General features: G+C 39.7%; 1 protein-coding gene across 5 annotated transcripts in view; it reads right to left on the bottom strand.

The window, feature by feature from the left end:
* The window catches only part of LOC140715352 (pantothenate kinase 1), a 99,448-nt gene that overhangs the window by 4,288 nt on the left and 74,037 nt on the right, over positions 1–21,123 (bottom strand). For all 5 annotated transcript variants that reach the window (XM_073027412.1, XM_073027414.1, XM_073027413.1 and 2 more), the window contains exons 4-6: positions 14,546–14,722; positions 10,246–10,369; positions 5,700–5,825 (exon numbers count right to left, since the gene is read on the bottom strand). In XM_073027412.1, the coding sequence (XP_072883513.1) occupies positions 5,700–5,825; positions 10,246–10,369; positions 14,546–14,722 (427 nt within the window). The remainder of the gene's footprint in view (positions 1–5,699; positions 5,826–10,245; positions 10,370–14,545; positions 14,723–21,123) is intronic.

The raw sequence follows: 21,123 nt of genomic DNA on the forward strand, positions 1-21,123 counted from the left end.
CTCACCTGCTCATCACCTCCCTCTGGTGCCCCTCCTCCTTCCCTTTCTCCCATGGTCCACTCTCTTCTCCTCTGTTTCCTTCTTCTTCAGACTTTACTCTTACACCTATCACCAAGCAACTTCTCACTTCACACCCTCCTCCACCCACCAACCTTCCCCATCACCTGATTTCATAAAATCAGCTGGCATTGTTTATCCACATCCCTCCCTTACCCTGGCTTCTTCCCAACTCCTTTCCAGTCCTGATGTAGGGTCTCGGTCAAAAACTTCAACTCTATTTCTCTCCACAGATATTGCCTGACCTGCAGATTTTCCTCCAGCACTTACAACGTGTCACTCTAGATTTCCAGCATCTGCAGAATCTCTTGTGGTAATGGTATATAATTGTCATGTTAACATCACGCTACAATACTCCACTCCACTATGACTGAAGGAAAAGACTGCTCAGATGCCAGTTTCCAACCATATCTAGTGCTAGGTGCTCCCTCTGCCATTGTATATTGGGAATGGAAAGAACTGCTAATGTGGAGGCCATAGTTGGATGGTAATGTAGATGGCAATGCCTTCATTCAATACCCAAACTGCTCTGAATTGAGGAGGTAATTAAAGGGCAACTAAATAGCTATAACAGGACTAACAAAGTCACCAGAGCAGCTGTGACTGTAGGAAGTATGAGCAGGTTAACAGATGGCATGAAGATTGTTGGCACCGTTGACAGTGAGGAGGGTAGTCTCTGGCTACAGAATGATGTTTAGACTGGTAAAATAGTAGTGGGACATTTTGATTAAAAAAGTTATGGTGTATTGTATTTGCATTTTACTTTTTTAAAGGTTTTATGTAGGGTATAAAAAACACTGTAGATTTGCTCTGCTGTTAGATTTTCATCAGCGATGATCTGGGCTGCTTCATGATCAACAGACACTTTATCTTTAAAATTTTTGTAAACTTAAATAATGTAATGCTGTGCCCTTTCTTAAATCTGTACAACCAACCTGCTGAATTAACTTCAATTTTCAGTTTGCCCTGATAGATCTTTGCTTGTTTCACGAATAGCATACCATTAAGCAGCACATGTTGACTCTGACACTGATGAATCCGTTCTTTAAATACATTATTGCGATCTTCACTTTTCGCTTTATGCAGTGTTTTTCTATTTTTCATTCATTTCTGTTCATTACATATCTGCAGTCACTTCTCAGAACTGTCTGAGGTGTGCAGAGGCCTGCTCATCACCTGGGAACCTTCCCAGCGCCTTATGGAATTTTCCATTTGTGACATCATGTCAACGCTCAAAACAAATTGGATTTCGGAGATTATCAGGTTTCGTATTGGGGTGCTCAACCTGTACTATCTTCATAGATTTATAGAATTACCTGAAATTTAAATTCGCAGGCTGCCATATTGGGATTTATATTCATAGAAAAATAGAGGGCTACGGGTAACCCTAGGTAATTTCTAAAGTACGGCAAGTACGGTACATGTGCGGCACAGCTTTGTGGGCTGAAGGGTATGTATTGTGCTGTAGGTTTTCCACGTTCCTATGTTTCTATATTCAAAGGTTTGAACCTTTTTGTATATTCTACCTTGCAATTGATCAGCCAGCTTTACCAATAAGCTACTGTAACAGACTTTGTACAAGGCCTTTCTGCTATTATACAGGAACAGTAGCATGAGGACAGAGTCTCCCAGCTCTCCTCCACTGCAGCTAGACATGGTTCTGGTGCATCCTTTAATGTATTAAGTTTAGAGTTACAACTTCCCACCACTGTCTGTAAGGAGCTTGTACTTTCTCCCCATGACTGTGTGGGTTTCCTCCATGTGTTCCAGTTTCCTCCCACAGTCCAAAGACATCCCAACTTGTAGGCTAATTGGTCAGTGTAAGTTGTCCCATGATAAGGCTAGGTTTAAACCGGGAGACTGCCGGGCTGCATGGCCCCAAGGCCTGAAAGGCTTGTTCCACACTGTATCTGAATAAATAAACAAACAAAGCTGTCATTTTCTACACTAGCAATGTGTTGTGGCTGACATGTACTTACAACCTCGCTGATCACCCTTGAAAGGTCTGCTTTCCTTTTAGAGCTGCAGGTAGCATTTAAATTGTGGTAGATGCCCAGGATTCCTACCCTCTCAACCAGTGAACTGTGCAGACTATGCATCAGCACTAGCAATTTAACTGATAAGCTGTATCTGTAACGACAAAAGGATCAGACCCGACTGAAATCAAGAGGACAGCTCACCCACTAGAAAGCAATCACCAAGATCTACCTTACAGACTTTTTCAATATCTGACTTGTCTTTTTCACGTGTGGAGTAGGCACCCATGTATTAGATATGGAATACGGTTTGGGCTGTTAATGAACCCCTAACATTATATTTCTTTGTTATCCTTTAACAAGGTCCAAGACTCGAAAATTTTATAAGATAGTACATTCACAAAAATTCACCAAGTGACTCTAACAAGATGGGTCATTGCTTTGGGGGGTATGCTTTTGTTCAGATACTGTAGCCTTTGGGCCTTATTTAGTGTACATTTTTCTGAGCACAGATAGAGCTACACTAAAAGTGGTATTTGCCTTAATGTTAGTAGCAGGTCTTGACCCTTAATGTGACTCTCCAGTTTTCCACATTTCTTGCACCACCTACTGGCATTACATAGAAAACACAGAAAACCTACAACACAATACAGGCCCTTCGGCCCACAAAGTTGTGCCGAACAGGTCCCTACCTTAGAAATTACTAGGCTTATCTATAGACTATTTTTCTAAGCTCCATGTACCTATCCAAAAGTCTCTTAGAAGACCCTATCGATTCCGCCTCCACCACCATTGCCGGCAACCCATTCCACGCACTCACCACTCTGAGTAAAAAACTTAACCCCGACATCTCCTCTGTACCTACTCCCAAGCACCTTAAACCTGTGTCCTCTTGTGGCAACCATTTCAGCCCTGGGGAAAACCCTCTGACTATCCACACGATCAAAGCCTCTCATCATCTTATACACCTCTATCAGGTCATATAACCATATAACAACTACAGCACGGAAACAGGCCATCTCGGCCCTTCTAGTCCGTGCCAAACTAGAAGTCACCTCTCATCCTCCATCGCTCCAAGAAGAAAAGGCCGAGTTCACTCTACCTATTCTCATAAGGCATGCTCCCCAATCCAGGCAACATCCTTGTAAATCTCCTCTGCAGCCTTTCTGTGGTTTCCACATCCTTCCTGTAGTGAGGCGACCAGAACTGAGCATAGTACTCCAAGTGGGGTCTGACCAGGGTCCTATGTAGCTGCAACATTACCTCTTGGCTCCTAAATTCAATTCCTCGATTGATGAAGCCCAATACACTGTATGCCTTCTTAACCACAGAATCAACCTGTGCAGCTGCTTTGAGTGTCCTATGGACTCGGACCTCAAGATCCCTCTGATCCTCCACACTGCCAAGAGTCTTACCATTAATGCTATATTCTGCCATCATATTTGACCTACCAAAATGAACCACCCCACACTTATCTGGGTTGAACTCCATCTGCCACTTCTCAGCCCAGTTTTGCATCCTATCAATGTCCCACTGTAACCTCTGACAGCCCTCCACACTATCCACAACACCCCCAACCTTTGTGTCAACAGCAAACTTACTAACCCATCCCTCCACTTCATCATCCAGGTCATTTATAAAAATCATGAAGAGTAAGGGTCACAGAACAGATCCCTGAGGTAACCCACTGGTGACTGACCTCCATGCAGAATATGACCCATCTACAACCATTCTTTGCTTTCTGTGGGCAAGCCAGTTCTGGATCCACAAAGCAATGTCCCCTTGGATCCCATGCCTCTTTACTTTCTCTATAAGCCTTGCATAGGGTACCTTATCAAAAGCCTTGCTGAAATTCATATACACTACATCTACTGCTCTTCCTTCATCAATGTGTTTAGTCGCATCCTCAAGAAATTCAATCAGTCTTGTAAGGCACGACTTGCCCTTGACAAAGCCATGCTGACTACTCCTAATCATATTATACCTCTCCAAATGTTCATAAATCCTGCCTCTCAAGATATTCTCCACCAATTTACCAACCACTGAGGTAAGACTCACTAGTCTATAATTTCCTGGGCTATCTCTAATCCCTACCTTGAATAAAGGAACAACATTCGCAAACCTCCAATCCTCCAGAACCTCTCCCGTCCCCATTGATGGTGCACAGATCATCGCCAGAGGCTCAGCAATCTCCTCCCTCGCCTCCCGCAGTAGCCTGGGGTACATCTCATCGCATCAGTGCTCAACAACTTCAAATCTAACTTAACTGGAATGTGAAACTTAATAGTCACTGTTCAGCTATCCACTTGGAAATCAGGTTGTACGTGGTTATTGAAATTTGAATTATCAAAAGGTTTCTGAAATTTATAACCTACTTCAGGGTAAAAATGTCTGTTCATTCTGTGGTATACCTCTGCTATCTCCTCTGGTTCCATACACACTTTCCCACTGTCACACTTGATAGGTCGTATTTTTTCACGTCTTATTCCCTTGATCTTCACATACTTGTAGAATGCCTTGGGATTTTCCTTAATCCTGCCCGCCAAGGCCTTCTCATGGCCCCTTCTGGCTCTCCTAATTTCCTTCTTAAGCTCCTTCATATTAGCCTTATAATCTTCTAGATCTCTAACATTACTTAGCTCTCTGAACCTTTTGTAAGCTTTTCTTTTCTTCTTGACTAGATTTATTACAGCCTTTGTATACCACGGTTCCTGTACCCTACCATAACTTCTCTGTCCCAATGGAACATACCTATACAGAACTCCACACAAATATCCCCTGAATATTTGCCACATTTCTTCCATACTTTTCCCTGAGAAAACCTGCTTCCAATTTAAGCCTCCAACTTCCTGTCTGCTAGCCTCATAATTCCCCTCACTCCAATTAAACACTTTTCTAACTTGTCTGTTCCTATCTCTCTCCAACGCTATTGTAAAGGAGATAGAATTATGATCACTATCTTCGAAATGCTCTCCCACTGAGAGATCTGACACCTGACCAGGTTCATTTTCCAATACCAAATCAAGTACAGCTTCTCCTCTTGCAGGCTTATCTACATACTGTGTCAAGAAACCCTCCTGAACACACCTAACAAACTTCACCCCATCTAAACCCCTTGCTCTAGGGAGATGCCAATCAGTACTTGGGAAATTAAAATCTCCCATCACGACAACTGGCATTCTAGTGCTATTGGAACAACTAGACCTTCCCAAGTACCTTGGCATCAGGCACAATGGGAAAAAAAAAGCATTTAACAATAATACTCAGACTAAAGCCACCAGTTCATTACTACATTTGGCAAATGACTACTTGTACAACTCCTATCCTCTCCTTATAAATTTACTCCAGGTGAAGTAAGTTAGATGCTGATTTAATATGTGCACATCAAAACAGAGTGGAATGCCTCGTTTGCATTAACAACCAACACACCCAGAGATACATTAGGGGGCAGCCCACAAGAGTCAGCATACATTCTGGTGCCAACATAGCATGCTCACAATGCTCGGCAAGAACACAAAATGAAACAACGCCTGCTCCTCCCTCTCATGAGAGACATGGCTTCCAAGAGGTTAGCTAACTTGACCAACTTGGAAGAAATCATCTGTGAAATTGAGATGCCTTGTTTTTAATTTATTGAAACATTAACTGTTATAAAACAGCACTCACCTCATGTTCCAAGAACAAGGCTTTCAGTTGCCCATTCGACCAATAATCCATTGCATAGGCAAGTAATTTCATGGAGACCATATTAATTCTCAAGAAATTTCCCACAAATACCACTCTGTCGATATTCTATAAAAAGGTCAGATTGAGAATATTAAGACGCAAGTAAATCATTTTGATCAATTTCAGAACACCCGTGTCAAATAAGTGCATTGCATTTTGTGACATTGAACTAATTAGGTAGGACAAATTTTTTACTGCATTGTTGATATGTACATAGTTCGTTTTGAACTAAGGAAACAGCATAACCACTGGCTCCTGTGCCTTTAGGAATGGATTCTGGGGGAGCCGGAGTCAGTAAATCCAATCTCAGTTTGTTTCTAAATATTACTAGAAGATCTGAATACTGCTCAGAAAGTCAAAGTCAAATTTATTATCTAAGTATGTATATCTTAGCATATACTGTGGATTTCAGTTATTTGAGACACATTGGGACCACTGCATTTTGACCCAATTAGGCCACTGCCCATTTAGCTGAAGCTCCATGGAAACAGTTGAAAAGGTATTAAAAAGACAAACTACTATTTAACTGAGTAACGAATTATGTACATAGATGAAACACAGAAGAAATCAGAACACAATCAATCCTGCGACAGAACTATTAAACTGTGTATTACTTCCTGTGATGGAATTCCTCCATCAATATGCTGCTGTGTTCTTTCCATTGACTGTAAGTGAACAAAATCAGCGTAGACACCTAGTGCAGATAACGGGTTGCCTTCATGTAATGCTTTCAATGATTGTATCCTCTTAATCTTCATTTTCATTGTAACATTCAAGATGATTGCTGATACCTTCAAGTTCTTCATAATTCCTAATTTGTTGTATTAGTGCAAAATCATTTCATTTTCATTCCTGGCTGTTTTCGGCATCTCCCAGCATGAATGCTTGAAAGTGCAGTGGGAAAAATGGTTCTGAAGTTGCTTACTGCTTATTTCTCCACCAATTATCAGTGACAAAAATCACTGCTTTTTAAACACAAATGCACACAACTGATGTTATTTAAAAACTGTTTGCTCTCAGCAAGGTGTAATAGCCACAAAATGCATGCAACTGACACTAGTTGGAAACTGTTCGGCAACAGTCTCCTGTCCCAGCAGCACAGCATCCCAAATAAACAAAGGGAATCCACGCTCTTTTATTAATTAGTTTTTGTTCTTCAAGGGTTGTCCCAAATAACTGGTTGCCCCAATTAACCTAATTAATCAGAATCCACTGTCACACCTTGCAGGCATGTATAGAAAAATAAAGAAATACTATAGAATTTATGAAAATCTATACATAAACAAAGGTTGATTGTTTTTGTTCTCTAACAACTTATACTAAGTTATAATAACTTACAGTATACGTTGCTCTAACAGCTTGTACCTTGGTAAAGACTCAGATGAGAAGTGTGGCCACCCATTCCTCTCTATGCCTGGGCCCAGTCTCTATTTGTAAGACAGCAAGGGGGTAACAAAATTATTTAACTTGCTTCAAATAGTTAATTTTCTGGAAATACTTTTCAGGTCTATTATGTTTTCGGTGCGGGGGGCGGGGGGAACTCATTTCCTTATCTGTAACACATGTTTGCTTAGCCACGGTGTAACCATGGTGTCACACTGCAGCCAATTTCTCACTAATCTAGTTTATACAGGATGCACTATTCTGGACTGTATCCCATGCAGGGACTTCAACATGAAAACAATGTCTCTGTGTTAAAGCTCTTAGTGAACTATTTTACTTACTCTAGAATTAAAATAATTCAGAAGCTGCCAATGAATAAAAAATATACAGACCAAGAAAGTTAACACAAACACTATTCATGGAGCATGAATCTGAGGCTCGTTTTGAACGGGAACCAAACTAACTACACTGTAAGCACAGAAAAGGTCTAAATGTTACAAAACTTTTGAAGCAGATATTGTGGCGAGCATTCAGTCCATGATGACAGACAAGAGGAGCTCGTTTATCCTACTGCTGTTTTTATTGCGACAAGCAGAATAACAGTCAGAGTACCATCACTCAGTGAGAACCAACTCAGTCACATAGAGATGGGGGAGGTGATTATTACATACCCTGGCTACAAGTCAGAGTGACCCACAAAAACACAAGCGAACTGTATAACCCAAAGCTAAAATGTAACAATAAATCAGCTTGAACATCTCTCCATAATTCCAAGAAAAAGATACAGATATTTTAAAATGAACAATAAGTAGTGCTGGCCGCTAGTTAGGCTGGGGTGAACTGTCAACCACCCCCCTGGAGTGCCACAATATGTATGTGGTATCTTTCATATTTAATTACAAATATTTTCAGTAGGAATGTTTTCAAAAAAAATTTGTTGTGCAGTTGAAGCAGATTGTTTTCTAAATGTATTTGTTTCATTTCCATTAAATGCATCGAACTGTTTAATAAGACTAAGTGCCATTTTCTATAATGAAAATACTATCATGTTTACACACATAAGTCTATACAGGAGTAAGACAAATAACATCATCACCGAGTCCAAGATGCCGGCCCCTATACTTTGATAGCCCTGTACAATGCTGCTTGATCTCCATTCTACAAGGCAACACTGTAAAGAAGCTCAAAGCACAGAGAACATGTGTGGACTGATCAGTTTTCTACGAACGTCCATGCAGGATAATTTTGTTTTTTGTAAACAAGCTAATACAAACATTAATAATTAATTATGTTCCAAAACGATGTCAATAATGTCTTGTTGGGTAGATAATTCTTCTCCACTGATTTCATAAATCAGACATTGTTAGTGCACGGACCACAGGCAAATATTGATTCACTACCAGGAAGCACACACTCCAAATGCTCTCTCGTTACAGAGAAGAAGCAGGAACTTCATTTCAGTACACCTCCCCCTTCATGAAAGCCAGTTTATTAGCAAAGTGAGATGGGAATTTGAGCACCTCCTAGACTTCAGTCCCCAGCACCCAAGTAAGCAATGGGTCAGTCAGGAAAGGCTAGTGGTATTCTAAAATGTTCCTAATTCTCTAGGCCCAAGCAAAAGATAGTTACTTTTCAAAATCCTGTACCATTTTTCATCTACAAATCACCTCCTAACATATGCACCCTGGCAGGAAAATTTTCAGTGCTCAACAACTTCAACTCTAACTTAACTGGAATGTGAAACTTAATAGTGACTGTTCAGCTATCCACTTGGAAATCAGGTTGTACGTAGTTATTGAAATCTGAATTATCGAAAGGTTTCTGAAATTTATAACCTACTTCAGGGTAAAAATGTCTGTTCATTCTGTGGTATGAAGCTTTTGGCTGTGAAATATATTGCAATCTTCCCCACAGAGCATATTCATATTCCATTTTATATGCCTTTACAATGTTGCCACCTACTGGTGTAACAGAATATGACAGTGAATTCAGAAGTCCTGACATTGATTTATTTAAAACAGATCATCAGATGTGGCCCCACTATCTACTTGTACAAGCATATTTGATCATTCTGTGCTGCACTAGTTACTGGTTCCAAGAGTATCATGAACATCTTAAGCGTAAATATAAACTGATCTTGTGTCAATAATAAAATAAAAATGGCCATTTATTTCTTCCATCTGAACCTCTAATTTGACTCAAATTTGCTAATTACGTCAACATTTGCCTGTGCAGAAAACTGACTTTAGACCTGCAATTCTAACCTGGTTCCCCTCGAGCAGTTAGCACTTGTGAAGTCAACTTAACTCAGCACAGGTTTGGTTCTGATGTGATGCCTCTTGGAGCTCAGCACGGGGTTTAAGACTGGGATAATCAGGAGAGCTGGTTCCCTTGCTGTTCACACTGACTTGGAATCTTTGATGACTTCTAGCCCCTCAGATTTCCTGGCAGGTTCAAAAACTGTTTAATAGGACCCAAGAATCCTCATGTCTGGTTACAGAAGTTAAATGTTTCAGGTACGCTTCAAATCTTGTCATTTCTTTACAATTCAACCGCCAGGGGTAAGATATGTTAAAGTGCCGGGGTTAGGACTGAGCTTAAGTTACCATTCAATGTATTTTAGTAAACTATTTAAGAACTTTTTAAAAGCTATTTATTAATGCTTTTTGAGAGGGTGATTTTAGATGCATATATTTATATTGAGTTAAGTATTGTATGTAATTAGTTTTGCTACAATAAGTGTATGGGACATTGGAAAAAATGTTGAATTTCCCCATGGGGATGAATAAAGTATCTATCTATCTATCTATCTATTTTACAAAATTCCAATTTGGAATCAGTTTGCTCTACATCACTTGAATTGGGCAATGACAGAATGAGTCAATGAAATTAACACAGCAACTACAAACTTCAACAGCAACATAATAAGGTACTTAAAGCAATTTGAAAACCATGATCCACATATGGACTTTTAAGTTTTCCTCCTTTGTTTTGTTTTTAAACCAGTACTTGCTGACGCACTAAAGTGAGGAAAGAGACTGCCACCTACAGCCAACAAGAATAACGTAACCAAGTAATCTAATGTCTAAAAGCAAACACTTACCTCATTCAGTGCACACATTCGAGCTATTGATCCAATATTGTTAGTTATAGTGACCAGTGTTGCTCTAGCCAAATCTTCCTTAGTAATGGAATCTCGCTTCTCTTTACTCATCATGTGACCAAAGCTGCACAAATTTAAAGTTATGAGAATATACACTGGAATTAGTATCAATTGCTGTATCAAAGTTGATTCTCAACCCTTGATTTAATTATTCCTTGCATCATTTATTTTAAGACTTAACATTAAGCTATATTCTTACTCATGTCTCACATCTCAGCATTATTCCCAGAACCTCAGATTGCTAGCATAAAGTACAGCTCAATGCTAATAGAAATAAATCATTCATAAATCAATAATGACAGTGAGGTAGTAAATTATCTTCAGCAGATTAAAACACTTCAGAAAATCCGAAACATTTTTTTAATGATTCACCGCTAACTCAGAATTAGTTTACCAAACTGAACTGTTTTTCCCCATCTGTAGAGATATTAGGAACAGAAGCCCTTTTCAACTTCTGCATACAACTACTTTATTCTCAACCCATCTTTCTGATCACCTTATCAATGGATCCATCATTTATGCATGTATCATTTTTTAATCTTATTGTAACTTAATGTACCCTTGAAAGCTCCTAACCAGGTTCACTTAACTTACTTTTACTAAAAAAAACCTCCACCCCCAGCCCAGTCTCTGGTTATGTTCGAGTGAATCCACACTGTATCATTGTTACTAGCTTTGCATCCTTCTTGTAATGAAATACTTAAAAATACATATAGGAACAAAGATGAAAATAAGCTATCGTCCTCTCCAAATTCACGTACTGTCTTTTTTGGTCACTTTGGTCTCTGTTTAAATCTTACTTGTACAGGTGTACTTCTTTGTTCAATTTCTCAAAGATGTTTTGCATTTTAATTATTTGTCTCCTAGTCTATTAGCCGTTTTCATTTCATAATCTTAATTACTAATTTCTATTTCATTTCCTGCAAAAATTAATTTCATTGGAAAATCTTGATATTGTTCACTTCACTGAAAAGCCCAAGTCCTATGTTCTAGTGAACAACAACAGCACCCAAAATAGCTGTAATACAGAACTACAGAGGTGCGGCATCCCAGCGCATCTGTAGATGTGAACTTCCCACTATTCTGGACAGGTGTGTAAAAAGGGCCTGAAGAATCATTGGGGATCCGAGTCACCCTAACCACAAACTGTTCCAGCTGCTACCATCCAGGAAACGGTACCACAGCATAAAAACCAGGCTCCGGGACAGCTTCTTCCACCAGGCCATCAGACTGCTTAATTCATGCTGATGTAACTGTATTTCTATGTTATACTGACTATCCTGTTGTACATAATGTTTATTACAAATTACTATAAATTTCACATTGCGCATTTAGACAATAGACAATAGACAGTAGGTGCAGGAGTAGGCCTTTCGGCCCTTCTAGCCAGCACTGCCATTCACTGTGATCATGGTTGATCATACACAATTAGTACCCCGTTCCTGCCCTCTCCCCATATCCCTTGACCCCACTATCTATAAGAGCTCTATCTAACTCTCTCTTGAATGCATCCAGAAACTTGGCCTCCACTGCCTTCTGGGGCACAGCATTCCACATATCCACCACTCTCTGGGTGAAAAAGTTTTTCCGCATCTCTGTTCTAAATGGCCTACCCCTTATTCTTAAACTGTGGCCTCTAGTTCTGGACTCACCCATCAGCGGGAACATGCTTCCTGCCTCCAGTGTGTCCAATCCCTTAATAATCTTATATGTTTCAATCAGATCCCCTCTCATCCTTCTAAATTCCAGTGTATACAAGCCCAGTCGCTCCAATCTTTCAACATATGACAGTCCCGCCATTCCGGGAATTAACCTTGTGAACCTACGCTGCACTCCCTCAATAGCAAGAATGTCCTTCCTCAAATTTGGAGACCAAAACTGCACACGATACTCCAGGTGGGGTCTCACCAGGGCCCTGTACAGCTGCAGAAGGACCTCTTTACTTTTATACTCAATTCCTCTTGTTATAAAAGCCAGCATGCCATTAGCTTTCTTCACTGCCTGCTGTACTTGCATGCTTGCTTTCATTGACTGATGTACAAGAACACCTAGATCTCGTTGTACTTCCCCTTTTCCTAACTTGACTCCATTTAGATAGTAATCTGCCTTCCTGTTCTTGCCACCAAAGTGGATAACCTCACATTTATCCACATTAAACTGCATCTGCCATACATTTGCCCACTCACCCAACCTGTCCAAGTCACCCTGCATTCTCATAACATCCTCCTGACATTTCACACTGCCACCCAGCTTTGAGTCATCAGCAAATTTGCTAATGTTACTTTTAATCCCTTCATCTAAATCATAAATGTATATTGTAAACAGCTGCAGCCTTGCGGTACCCCACTGGTCACAGCCTGCCATTCCGAAAGGGACCAGTTAATCACTACTCTTTGTTTCCTGTCAGCCAGCCAATTTTCAATCCATGTCAGTACTCTGCCCCCAATACCATGTGCCCTAATTTTGCCCACTCATCTCCTATGTGGGACTTTATCAAAAGCTTTCTGGAAGTCCAGGTACACTACATCCACTGGCTCTCCCTTGTCCATTTTCATAGTTATACCCTCAAAAAACTCCACACAGAGACGTAACAAAGATTTTTACTCCTCATGTATATGAAGGATGTAAGTAATAAAGTCAATTCAATTCACTTCAATATATTACAACTGTGATTATACTTCAAAAGTACATTCCAGCAGTTACGGGCTTAGAGACACAGAGTGCAGTGGTTCAGAGTAGTGATCTACCATTTACTTCTTGTTGGCAACAAATGACAAAGGAGCACAATGTATGTATTTAAATAAAATTGCAATCATGAATATAGCTCAATGTATTTTTCTAGTCTCGCTTCCTTAATTCCTAACCTACTGTTTGCTTCATAACTCCCTCACCACACACACATAACCCAACTTCTACTGGCACAGAAATCAGTACCCGGGTCTCTTGCAACAATTTCTCAACACAGCAGAGACTAACTGTTGTTCTCTGCTTTAGACATTCTTTTCACAGCAATTTCAAATTCAAATTTATTGCCATGGTCATACACACCTGGGGTATAATATCACGAAAATTTCCTTTCTGCATAAACTTAAATTAACATAAATTAGACAGGACATGACAAAATTAACAAAAATAGAGTGTAAGTTGAGAGAAATATCATTCAAGGAAAACAGTTTTTTTTAAGGTTAGTTCAAGAAATCAGAATTTCTGCAGCAGAGCACAACGTGCAGATGTTACCACACTACACGATTAGCATTTGCTACAGAGGACAAACATCTCCCATAAAACTTCTATTGCAAGTCGCTTGTGTACTACCATAGTAAAAGGACTTTTGTTTAAATCCATGTAAACATTTTCTTTGTCTACTTGGCTATTCATTCAAAGAATTCCATCAAGTAGGTACAGCAATTAGGTCAAGTGATGTAATATAGAATGAGGCCAGCATGGAGATTGTGAGCCATTGGGCCAGTTTTGGTCCTGTATGTTACTCTACAGCTCAATGACAATGGGTACTTAATGGCAGTTAAACTCACTTTAGAAAGTAACATTCCAATATCACACCAGTCAATGAACAGTTCACACTCTTTAAATGCCTCTCAATCACCATAGTCCAGAAACTCAAACTGATCTGTGGAATCTCATTTCTACAACAAACAAATTATGAAGAGATTTGAATTAATTTTCCTACTTGTCTTGGTATAATCTCTCCACTTATGTTGTATTTGATCTGATTCCAATTAATCCCAAACTCATCAAGATTACTATTTTGACTTTGCATATGAAGTAGATAGCCATTAATCACCAAACACTAGATATCTACATTCCTCATTCTCAAGTTGGGAGCTGTAGCTACCTACATGGCAAAAAGGGAAAAGAGCGACTAACACTACAGTAAATCTGGGACAACACCCAGTCTGTTCAGTGAAAGCCAGAAATGTCCCAAAGAAGTTTAATTCTGTCAAAGCCCAGCAGGTCTAACATTATTTTCAAAGGCATAATGGTAGTGCGCAGGAGCTATGGACCACTGTGATTTCCACTTCTTGCAGCAAGACCAATGAATGGCTCGAGAGATTTTCCTTCCAACACTTTCTTCAAAGTGTTGACATGAGCAGCACCTGGTGGCTCAACACATTGTGAGTTTCAGGATATAGAGGCAATCCAACAGACTGCTTTATCCCAATTCTCTACAGTACCCACCATGCAATCCCATAACCGCCCAGGCCGATCAATAAGGACTTACCTGGACGCTACTGCACATCCAAGTAGACCAAAGCGTTCGTAATCTCCTCCATAGATATCTTTAACTAATTTATCCACATTGGTACTGTCTCCTTTTGCTGCCATCTCCAAAGCTTCTTCAAAGGTCTCACATCCAGTAAGCAGACAACAGAGGCCAAGGAAAGTTCCACCACCGAGACTGTGGACATGAATAAACAAATATTTATTGTCTCATGAATGCAGGTAAAAGGCACTTAGAATGATTCATTTACTATTGGGTTCCTTCTGCTGAGTATATTCAAAAAATTGCTTGCACTCTGAAGCTTTGTGACCCTAGTCACGATAAAAGGTAATCACTGAGTGAAACAATCAATACTAATTAGACCTGACATTGCAATAAATGACAAAACATTGCTTCAATAAACCTGAAGTACAAATTAATTAGACTTCCAAATGTAGAAAGTACATTCCAGTTAAGATAACATATAGTGCATATGTTAGATTCCAATACATCTCAGTTAGCTCACAGATTTTCACTTCCCACTTCATCCAGTAGCTTCATTAACCGATAAAATAGTTTTACACTTACCTAAATCTAAATATTTACAAGAATATTCAGATGTCAGTAACCACTCTAAATGATAACAGTTTGTCTATTTTACCTCCTTTTTGTCCTGAAGGCTTTGTTTCACTAGTTGCAGTTCAAAGCCTTTTACCTAACTGGATGTTATCAACTTGATAGGCTTAACAGTGAACAAGGCGGGGTAGGAAAGGAGGAGATGGCAGGTCACAGCCCATCAAAATCTTGCACGGTCATCATGTTCTCCAGAAGAGTTGCAGGTCAGAGATCAGCACAAGTGACCTGGGCTACTTTCTTCTCTAACAAAGGGGTTCCACTCAACTATAAAAGGATTGGACATCTACAAAGCTTTAGTTCGGAATTCTTGGAGACACAAAAGATTGCGGATGCCGGAAATCTGGAGCAGGAAAGGAGCTGGAGGAACTCAGCAAGTCAGGCAGCTGGGAAATGTTCGGTTGACATTTTGGACTGAGACTCTTCATCAGGACCAGGAAGAGGGGGGACAGTCAGTATAAAAAGATTGGGGGGAGGGAGGGAAGTGGGTGAAACAATGCTGACAGGTTTTAGGCTGATCCAGGTGAGATTTAAAATTCTTGTCATCCTGTTTCTGGCCTCAAAGCTGCAGCACAGCCTAATTACATTTCTTATGAAAACACTTGTTAATTCTGACACTTTTCCCATGTTGAGTGCTATTCAAGCTTCTTTCCAGATACATTGCACAAATTCTAGAATGAGACTGCAGTGCAGTAAAATGGAATGACTGCAATGTCAGAGATGTTATCTTTTGGATGAGAAAGTCAGCCAAAACCCTATCAATCTTTTGCAGGTGGATTTGGCAATCCTATAATTTCAAAAAACAGCAAGAAACCCTTCTTCCACCGCCACCACCCCCCTCAAGCAGTCAGATTTCATTCATACCTTGCATTTCATAAAATTGTTGCTGAATTTTGTACATTACAACTGTGATTATCCTTCAAAATATTTCCCAGTAATAAAGTGGTTCAAAGTAATGATCGAACATTACCTTCTCATGGCAACTACAACTGGACAATATACGTCTAAGTGGTCTATTTTGTGCAAATGAATAAAATTGTAATTGTTAAGCAATGGAAAACTTTGCCATGAAGATTGTAAGTAAAAGTTGAAAGCCAAATTCTGCATTAACAGATTCTAAGAATGGATGAAGGAAAAGAAGAAAATGGTTTCAAATTCTACTTTCTTCAGCATTCCATCTGAATTCAAAACTATTCAGAATAAAATTACAGTTTCCTACTACAACTATCAAAAGGAACTTAATCTAAAAGTTTGACTACTGAGTCCACAGAAATGTGAGTCAAGTAATCTATGAAACTTCAATGGTCAATGCTGTTGCTTGGCAGGATTGAAGTCTGTAACCCATTGAGGATGGAGCAGTGGAAGAATGATATACTAGGTGACACAATTCCACATATTATGTCACCCAATGAGAATTCTCAAAGGATAAAAATAGGTGCACTCAATTTCACTGAGTAATTGAACCAATTTTCTCCTCAAATTCTTCAACGGTTCAAAGCAATTATGCTCATCATTAAAGCCATACAACTCATATGTAAATTATTTTTTCCAAGTTTTTCAATACAAATATTTTTAAAATGATTGAAATCAATGCTTCTGTCAAACTTGAGCACAAAATGTCAGATGCATTAGCTCCTTTTTTGTTGAGGCCCGTAACCAGTTCCCTCTAATGTGCGATCATTTGCTATTAATGCACAAAGGAATTTAAACTGCGCACAAAAGGTTGTCACTCGCTACCTCATAGGCATGTTAAGTATATTTCATGATCACACACAATCACATTTCCTTTTCCGGTTTCTGATGTGGACGGTGTTGACAATGTGGAGTTTGTGATGACTTGTCTGCAGATTTTTAGAACTGGCATATTTATACTGAAATTATTCAGAGTGCACATGTTGCCGTCACTGGGCAAAAAATAGCACCACACACAAAAGACTTTTGCATGTCGTTACAAATTAGAGGGAACATTGTCTGTAACACAAATTAACCATCAACTACATGTCTGATCTGATTCATACTGTGCATCATCCTGGATGTATACTGGCCTTTGGTAGTCAACCTCGGCTCATGTGGTGTGATGTATCCAGCCAAAACACCCATTAATTATATACTGAGACCATTACCTATGGCTGACATTATACTCAAAGTGAAGTGTTTCAGAATAGTGAACCTTTTAGAAAAATTGTAAATCTTTGAACTTCCCTACCCAAATGCTTATGGACACATAGCAACCAAATGTATTTATGATTGAAAAGATGAAGGTGTAAATCCTCACAATGATTGGAGATACAGCGATACTGTACGAGGAAGGGATAAACCATGATATTGAATGGCAGAGAAGGATCATTGGATTCCGAATTGTTATGTTCTAAAGGATTAGAGGTATGATCGGCGATTTGGAAAAACAAGTGTCTGAAACTTACAGACCGAGGTGACAGCCTGTGCAATTCACTTGCAGAGTTTTGAGGTTGAGCAGAAATGATTTTAATGTTCAAGATTTGACTGGATAAGTGGAGGAAACTCAAAGTGAGAAAGTGATAGATGCAATTAGGAGTATTTCCACGTATGAGGAAATATAGACCAAGCAGAGCATGTGGAAAGTTTCTGCGTTTTAGTTAACACTTCTGCTTCTGGAATAAAAATATTCTGGCAACATTTCTATCCTTGGATCACTTTCAAGTGAGTTACATCAGGAAGTTCAAGTAGAACCACTAGTTGAATGTAAGAACGTACCCTACTATGCATCTGCAGATAGACAAGGTACTCTTAGGTCATAGGAGAATGGTTTACTTGGGAGAGATGTTAGTATTGCTGATTCCCACAGTAGTGTGCAGCACAGCTTAGTATGAAAAGGAGTGGAGAGAGTGGAAAGCAATCTGAAAAGATCAGTGTTTGCATGAAATGTAAAACAGTAACCAAAAGTTTCTCAATAGTTGAGCAACCTAATGGTGAATTACCTCAACAGCACTTAACAAGTTTGTTAATATGCAAGTTCAGCATTCCTACTTGTATGCCCGGCATGAGAAATAGGATAAGTACTCAGCAGCTTTGAGCCTAACCTAATTCTACCTTCGATATGCACTAAGTGATGCACCTACTGGTTATTTGTTTATTTCCATGTCATTGACAACGAGAAGCTCAGAGAGGGCAAGGTGCGCAGCTGGTGAGTTGTCTGGACTGAGATGCAGTGGCTGAAGAGTGAGCTGGGCATGGTTAGCTGCCACAAGGGAATCATGCAGATGGAGCTCAGTCTAGTGAAGGATCGCTCTGAGTTGCAAAGAGTCAAGAGCAAGACGGAGTTTAAGGTGGCCTTGGTCCACAGGTGCCAAGCATGTGGCTGTGTAACTGATTGATGGTTGCCTTCTGAGATCAGCACTGGAAGCAGATTATGCAGTGTTCAAAGGAGACCATGCTTACCTTTTTAAAGTTCACTCTAAAAATAACCCATTAACTGAAAGACATATGGCCATTCTCTGAAGACAAAATCAAATGCCACGTAACTACAAAATAGTTTCCTTTCAAACCCATGTATAAAATGTCAGGAGCCAGAGTTGACCTACTTTTCACATATTTCTTGCACTGTCAAAAATATATATTTCTTACTGAACAACTACATTTACTCGTCTGTTTAACACCAAAATATGTCTTCAGAATTGCGGGGAAAGGGGAAATTCTTAAGTCATTAGAAGCAAGTTGACTGCTGTTCAGATAGAAATCTGAGCATCTCCAAATATTTCCTAAAGAGTTTATGAAGGTTAAGAGGAGGATGCAGCATTCTCTTTCCTCAGACATACTCAGAATCACATTACCACTGAAACTTGTTGCAGAAGTACAGTGCAATACATAAGAAAATTACTATAAGCACAGTAAAAAAAATGAGTAGTGTAAAAAAGAATTAGTGAGATAGCGTTCATGGGTTCGTGGACTATTCAGAAATCTAATGGCAGAGGGGAAGAAGCTGTTTCTGAAGCATTGAGTATTGGTCTCCTGTACCCCTCTCTGATGATGCTAGTAATGAGAAGAGGGCAGGTCCCTTGTAGTGAAGGTCCTTATTGATGGATGCCACCTTGTGCCCCTGATTCAGCTGGCTAAGACTACAGCCTCTGCAATCCTGTGCATTGGAACAGCTGTACCAGGTGGTGATGCAACCAATCATGATGCTCTCTAACATAAGTGTGCAGAAACTTTCTAGGCTCTATGATGCTATATCAAATTGGCTCTAATTCTGAATGAATGACAATGCTGGTGTGCCTTTTTCATGATTGGATCAATATGCTGGGCCCAGGACAAGTCCTCTGAGATGCTGACAGCCAACCTGCTCACCTTTTCTATAAGTGACCCCCTCAAAGAGGACTGGTGCTCCTCCTGAAGGCCCCTTCCCAAAATAAACATTCAGTTTCTTGAACTTACTGGCGTAGAGTGCAAAACTGTTGTTACACCACTGAACCAGCTGACCCGTCTCACTCCTGTATGCCTGCTCATTGCCATCTGAAATTCTGTCACCAGTGGTGTCATCAGCAAATTTTATGATGGTCTTTGAGCAGTACTGAGCGTAAAGAGAGTAGAGCAGTGGGCTAAACACACATTTCCCCCACCCCCAGGGACATTACCGGCTTTGTCTAGCTGTCTTTCCTGTTGGCTGGGCATTAACCACACTAAAAATTAGTTCTGCACTATATTTCCTTCAACTATGGTCTGATGAGTTGGCTATTCTGGATGAATAGCAGTGTATTATGAGTTACCAAGATCTAACAATTTCATGATATTGTATACATTTTTTTCTACATGTTTCTATTACGTTGGAAAATGCCAGGCCCCAAGCAACAAGGAGTACAAATAAGTTTCAAAAGGTGTGCATACTGAAAAAATAGGCAAACTACAATTACTGAAGATGAGATCATAGTTGAAATAACTGCATTCACTTAATCATAAAAGAAAATTCTTGAAAGAAATGTTCCATGTCATTTCCACCATTGTGTTAGTTTGCCGGTTCTTCACTCAACAATAATTATCAACTCATTCTGAGCAAGAACAAAAATCCCACATGCCCTCTAATATTTCAAATACTTGTACACACCCTACTTTACAGTGTTTCAACTCTGTAGTCAACGCTGGGAGCTTCTCAGGATTCTAAACTCTCCACCCCATGGGGGACATCACAATCGTGTGTATTACTTATTTCTTGGAAACCCAGTCATCCCTGATCAATGTACTCTGATGAGCAGCCTACGCTTATATTTGACATACTGTAGCACTTTTCACTTACTCTGCAGTTCTTTCCAACAGAACAATTCAGGCTTTGAATTTCTAGCTACGTTTATCAGTTTAGAATTTGTCATCTTCACTTAATCCTTCTCCAGCTGGCACAGCATATTTCGTGTGATCAATCACATTTAAAGCCAGTTTGTTTATTGGTTTAACTCTTTGCCATTTATATAATTGCTGATTTTCACTGCAACTTTTCAAACCATTTCCAATTATTCAGCAGTTTATTTCTATGCACTCCAATTAACTGTGACTACTACTATCAAGGAAGGTGATGACTGACTGGACAAACTATAATGCTTATATCAAAGCCAAAGAACCAAAGAGGTTTTAGAGGATTTTTGCTCTACACACAACTTATCAACCAAAGCATCAATGATGTATATAGAAGCATATAACACAGGAACAGGCCCTTCAGCCCACAAAGTTGTGCTGAACTAATTAATAAGCAAATGCCCAACTAAATTGACACTTTCTGCCTATACAATGACCATATCTTGAACATTCATGAGTCTATCTATCTAAGAGCATTTTATCCTCGTCTATTATATTTGCCTCCTTCACCAACAAACGCAGCACATTCCAGACAGACAGACATACTTTATTGATCCCGAGGGTCTAGGTAAGAAAAATGGCCCGCACATCTCCTTTGAACTTGCTTCCTCTCACCCTAAATGCATGCCACTTAGACATTTCAACCC

The sequence above is a fragment of the Hemitrygon akajei genome, chromosome 23 (assembly GCF_048418815.1).
Source record: "Hemitrygon akajei chromosome 23, sHemAka1.3, whole genome shotgun sequence".
NCBI lineage: Eukaryota > Metazoa > Chordata > Chondrichthyes > Myliobatiformes > Dasyatidae > Hemitrygon > Hemitrygon akajei.